We start from the raw sequence: 6,000 nt of genomic DNA, 5'->3' as shown, positions 1-6,000 counted from the left end.
CAAAGCAAAGCTTAAGTCAACCATTTTAGAAACGTTCCACTGGGGGCCATAAGGCTTTATTCCCGAGGAGGTACGTATAGGATAGCGCGCTAAATCGAGGCAGGAGCTTTTTATCCTCTTTCTCACCCCCTTTCTTTAACCCTCTTCCTTTTCGGCAGCTTTTTCCAGGCTGGTGCCCTCTAGAAACTGCAAGGCGTATATTCTCCATGCTGCTCACCATTACGGGACAGGAAATTCGGCCCCTCAATTGGGCGAAGCCGCCACGCTGGGCGAGAAAGACTCGAGGCTTGTCCCGGAGACCATGTGCCCAGAGGGGGACGTGCCCTTTCCGCCCATCTTCCCCGCCCCTTCTCCGCCCTTCCTGGTCCCAGGACGTAACGCTCCCGGCGGCGAAGCGAGCGGCGGTGACCATAGCAACCCCGCCGTCGACCAGGCCCGCCTCTTGCCTTGCTTTGCCTGCGCAGAGGAGGGAGACGGGAACAGCCGAGAGGTGCCAGTCCCCCGGGGCAGGCCCTGCAGGCAAGGCGCCGGCATCCAGGCCGGGAACATGGGAGTCAGGATGGAGGAAAGTGGAGACCGCAGGAGGAGGCGGAGCTGCCCAGGTAGCACGGTGGGGCCAGCGGGGTTGAGATCTGCTCCCGGAGCGCCGGGGAGGAGGCGCCCGAGGAGTCTGGTCGCGCCTTCCTTTCTAGAGCTCCCCGCTGGCTGCGGCCGGAGCGAGGGCTGCCTCGCTGATCCGACGCGCTTGTTCTGTGGGTGGCTGGCGGCTCAGGGCCAGATCCCAGTATTCCGTGGGAGTGAACGCGTCTCTGTCCCCCCCCCCCCGATGCAAACGCGGAGCTCCGCGGCTCCCCTCGCGCGGCAAGAGATTGCGCGCCTTCACCCTCTCGCGCCGGCCGAGGTTCTGTGACCCAGCATGCATTGCTTTCCCGGCTCTGCAGAAGTTCCAGAATGCGTCGTTTCAGGCTCGCGGGGGAGGACGCGGTGGTGGAAAAGCTTTCCGAACGTGCTGGGCTGCTCCAGATAACGCAAAGAAGGATAGGAGCATGAGGATTTCCCAACATGAGGATCTCCACTGCAGCAGTAACTGCTAGAACATAGAAAAAGTCCTTATCCTATACATCAGACACTTTTTCTATGTAGCTAGCGGCAGGAACTTGACACCAGCAATCGGGGGTTTCAAAGCAACCCGTGCCTCTTACCACTGTACAACAGCCCCTCCCTCTTTTGCATTGCTTGCTGCAGGACCTCGTGTAAGCTCCGTTACACTGTGGGAGGAAAGATGGGATACTGTATACAGTTGTAGGAAATAAATGATTTATAGTATCTTGTCTGTAGTGTTAACTATTTTGCCCTAGCTTGAATTTTGTGTCTTGGAATCTTGCTTGTTCAAACACAACAGATGTGAATTTTGGGGTAAGACGATTAAAAAAGTGGTGGTATTACAGTTCCAGATGCATCTGGAGGAACCTGATTTTCTGGACCCATTTTAGTTATAGTTTCGTCTGAGATATTTTACTGACTCTGCTTTGGTTTTTTTGGCAGATGGTCTGTGCCAAAAACTAGATGGGTGGAGTTTACCTTGACTTCTTGGTGGTTTTCCATAACATCAGTTATGTTATCCTTCTACGTTGCCTGGCAGGGTTGGGGACACTTCTGTAGCGATTCTGATACTTCCTATTTGGATGGACTCAAAAGGTGGTGTTGGGAGATTTCAACACCTAAGCCATTGATTTACTGTGTTCCTGTCGGGCCTAGCCCAAGGAACTCCAGGAGACCATGCAGAATCAATCCAGCAAGGTTTATTAGCTACAACCTCTTAACAAGAATTTTCCCAGAATAAAACCAGTTCGCAGGCTCAGCCAGTTCACACCGATGGAATTTCTTAGGGAGGTGCCAGTCTCCTCCACTTATCTCTTCCTCGCTCCTCTGGAGATGAGAGCACATTCTTTACTCCTCTCCCATCATTCCAGTCCATCACAGTTCCATCTTGCCATTATCTGCTATTTAACATCTAAATGACACCACTAGAGATCATTTGGAGCTGTGGAGTGGGATACTATCACTATGCTAATGTTACTCAGCTCTACTGCTCTTTTCCTTCTAACTTTAATGAAGCAGTAAGTACCCTTGAGCATTGTCTAATCTTGAGAATGCTCTGGATAAAGAAGCACAAGCTGAGATTAAATCTAGACAAATTGGAAGTACTGTTGATTAGATCTCTGGGGGTGAAGTGAAATTTGTTCTGGATGAAGTTGAAATACCCAGAAAGAGCCATTCACAGTGTTTGAGAGTGTTCCTTAACCCCCAGATGTCACTGGATTTGCAGGTGGTAGCTGTGGCAAAGAACTTATTCGCACACTAACAGTTAATATACCATCTGCACTATTTGTGTGCTACTCAGATTTAGCGACAGTTATCCATGCCTTGGTTGTTCCCTAGCTTGACTACTGCAATGTACTTTATGTGGAGTTACCCTTGAAAAAGGTATTGAATTTGAAATTGATGCTAACAGGTGCAAGATAGATGGATCATATAATACACTACTACCAGCTGCCTACAAGGCACAATTTCAAGTGTGGGGGTTGATCTTTGAAGTCCTGAAGATCTTAGGATCTGATTATCTGCCTTTCCTGCTATGAACTGTCCAGTTGCTCAGTTCAGCAGGAAATGCTGTTCTGAAGATACCCCACTGCCAAAAGATCATCTATTAGGTATACAGGAAAGGACTTCTGCTCCCAGGCTGTGAAATATTCACTGTGGAGGTGTATTTGGCTCCTCCAAGAAGATTATTTTAAAAATCTTTCTCCAAACTTTTAACTATTAATTATTTGAATGCCTTATTTTAATGTTGGTTTTAATTACAGTTCTGTTAATTTTGTTCTGTTTTATACATAGCATTTTCTTATTGTAGTAAGTCTTGAGTGTTGGAATAGTGTCCATAGGTAATTACAGCTCATATTCTGGATCCAAAGAATTGTTTCCCAGTACAGTAAGAAACAAAATCATGAAAATTTTGAAAGTGCATGTGCTTTAAAACAGAACATTAAAATGTAAATTCAAAATAAATAATAGAATCATGAAGTAGAATTAGTTCTTAGAATTTTACTGCAAATGGTTTAGATTATATTTTATACCACATGCCAGTCTGTTGCTCTGAAAGCAGTTCTAACTCTAGCTCTTGTCCCAGACTTTTGGCAAGGGTGAATGAAGCCCCCTTGTATTATATGGGTTGTTTTTTGTTTTTTGTTTTGGTTCCTGTCTGATTTTTGTCATCTTTTTTTCTTTTTGTTTTTTGTTGTATTTTTTAATGTTTTTACTTGTGATCACCCAGAGTCTTTGGGAGTTGGGCGGCATACAAGCTTAATAAATAAATAAATAAATAAAACAGCCCAAACCTTGGGTTACATTTCTTTCAATTTGAGCCAGCATGGCTGAAGATGACGTGAAAGAGTGCAACTTGTTTGGAGGGCATCTACTTTTGAGGAATTAAAAAAAACATGCAATCAGCCATGATGAAGTTATTAGCAGTCTTTAATGGAACAATTAAATAAAGAACATTGGCATAAGCTGACACCTAGCATAATTAAAAGCACTTTTAATTCCATCTTTTCCAATTAAAAATTAACTATACATGGGTAAACTGCAAATACTACAATTTTATTATTGTTGCCAGGTCTATAATACATTCAATACACAGGGATTCATAAAGTGCAGGAAATACAAAGAAGTTAGCTGTTTCATTGCTTATTCTTTTAATGTTCAGTGACTTAAATCACAGGAAGCATCCAAGCAGCACTATATGTATAGCCTACCATGAAATCAAATGTGGACAAAGCAGCACTCCACAAACTCAGTGTTGCGTAAGATTTAAACTCATGATTCATGTTGGCTAAACTAGTTCTCCTTTTTCCCCTGCCAAATCCTCCTTTTGTCAAGATCAGAACAGTACCAGTCTTGCCAGTGTTGCATATATCTTATCACCTGGAAACATTCTCAGAAAGAAGTGTTTAATTTATGTAGAAGCAGAAATTATTCTAGTTTATCATGTTGAGCTATTTCTGTTTTCTGTACCTTAAAATCATTTAGAATAGCAGCCTTAGGCATACGTAAGTACTCAAGCTGCCCCCCCCAAAAAGTCTTCAGTTTGGCAAACCAGGAGTAGATTGATTAAAAAGATGCCTTTATGCTTCATAACTGATGTAATTTAATAACACACATGAATGATTATGAATCAGAAGTAGTTTAATAGATTTAATAATTCATGATCTATTTTTGATGCAATACATGTAATATTTATAGATGTTAATATTTGGGAGGAGAAAATGTTTTCCCCAAAGCTGTAAATGTCTTTTTGTGGAAAAAAAAATGCAAATAAAAATTTTGCATGGTTTTGACAACTATTACATAATAAACTGCAGGTAGTCCTTAATCTACAACCATTTGTTCAGTGACTGAAGTTACAATGATGCTGAATGAATGGTGGTTACAACTGGTCCTCGGAATTCCAGCCGTCCCATCACCCCACGTCATGCAATTGCATTCTGGGCACTTGGTAACCCGTTCACACTTATGACGGTTGCAGCACCCTGCAATCATGTGATTGCCATTTGAAACTTTCCCTGCCAGCTTCCCCAAAAAGTCAATGGGGAAGCTGGCAGGGAAGGTTGCAAGTCACGACGGGTAAGTCTCCCCCAACCACACACCCTCCCCCAGCCCTTCTGCATTTTTGCCATGCTGGCCACACACACACACCTGTGCACTCCCTCTGACTCTCTCCATGCCCCCCCTTGCATACTCCTCAACTCTCGCACACCCTCCCCAACCCACGCTGCACCTTTCACACACCTCCTCACGCACCCCTGCACCTGTACTGGCCTCTCACGTACCCCACGCACCCTCTCCAACTCTCCCACACACCCCCTCACTCCCTCCCCCACCCAACAGCAGCCATTTACCTGCCTGCCGGCCTGGGACTTGCAACTTCCTGCCAGCTTCCCCATTGACTTTGGTGGTGGGAAGCCGGCAGGAAGTTGCCTGACCTAAGGACCGTGGGATTTGGTTAATGATGGCAACTAGGACTGCAGGGATTGCTGTCATTAAGCAATGTGGTCACGGTTTACAACTTCATCACTTAGCAACAGAAATTCCAGTCCCAATTGTCGTAAGTTGAGGACTACCTGTATACAAGAGTTTATTCTTTTAAATGGCAAAGGACATCATCTTTTCCTCTCATCCCCTTCTTCTCCTTCCCACCATTGAAGGACAGGGTCAGCGTTCCCAGGGCTAGATAAAAGGTATGCGCTGAAGAAATGTAGATGATAGCATCCTGAGTAAATCTTAATGAACTCAGAAGTTAATGTGAACCAAGGGTGCTCTTTAGATAGCCTGGCTCTGTTTTAAAATGTAGAAACAACCTCCTAAATATTTTATTTTAAAATGTAGAAACAGCCTCCTCAAATCTTTTGCCCTTAGTTGTTAAGGATACTTTACTGTTAAAGATACTGTTTTTACAGAGTCATGTAAAAGTGAGATGGGTGACTATATGAATGAATGAATGAATGAATGAATGAATGAATGAATGAATGAATGAATGAAAGAGAAAGAAAGAAAGAAAAGAAAGAAAGAGAAAGAAAGAAAGAAAGAAAGAAAGAAAGAAAGAAAGAAAGAAAAAGATTCCCAGCCAGCATTCTGATTGCTTCTCTGTAGTTTTAACAATGTGAGAAGAATACCTGCTTGGGGCTAGCCACATGCTTGATGCTGCTTTCTTTATATGGAAAACTTTGGGCAGGATAACACCTACATAATAACACCAAAGACACTCCCCTGGATACAGGGTATATAATTTGGGTGATCCAAAGTTAATTATAGATATGGATATTTGGACTAAGTACTTTTATGGCATGCAATATATGACAGTGAAATATTTTAGGATATTTTTATTCATTTTTTGTTTTCAGATTTGTTGTCATCACCATCTTGGTGTCATATTGAAAATAA

General features: G+C 43.5%; 1 protein-coding gene across 1 annotated transcript in view; it reads left to right on the top strand.

Moving 5' to 3' along the window:
- The first annotated feature begins 318 nt into the window (after positions 1-318).
- SPATA7 (spermatogenesis associated 7) overlaps positions 319-6,000 on the top strand; it is a 58,651-nt gene continuing 52,969 nt past the window's right edge. Inside the window, exon 1 of the mRNA XM_007432301.4 lies at positions 319-602. Coding sequence (XP_007432363.2) covers positions 548-602 — 55 coding nt within the window. The 5' untranslated portion in view covers positions 319-547. The remainder of the gene's footprint in view (positions 603-6,000) is intronic.

The sequence above is a fragment of the Python bivittatus genome, unplaced genomic scaffold, assembly GCF_059951505.1.
Source record: "Python bivittatus isolate LINGU-HERP-01145 unplaced genomic scaffold, Pbiv_v1 ctg000480_np1212, whole genome shotgun sequence".
In the NCBI taxonomy this organism is placed as follows: domain Eukaryota; kingdom Metazoa; phylum Chordata; class Lepidosauria; order Squamata; family Pythonidae; genus Python; species Python bivittatus.
The sequence above is the reverse complement of the archived record's forward strand: the minus strand, read 5'-3'. Positions and strand labels throughout refer to the sequence as shown.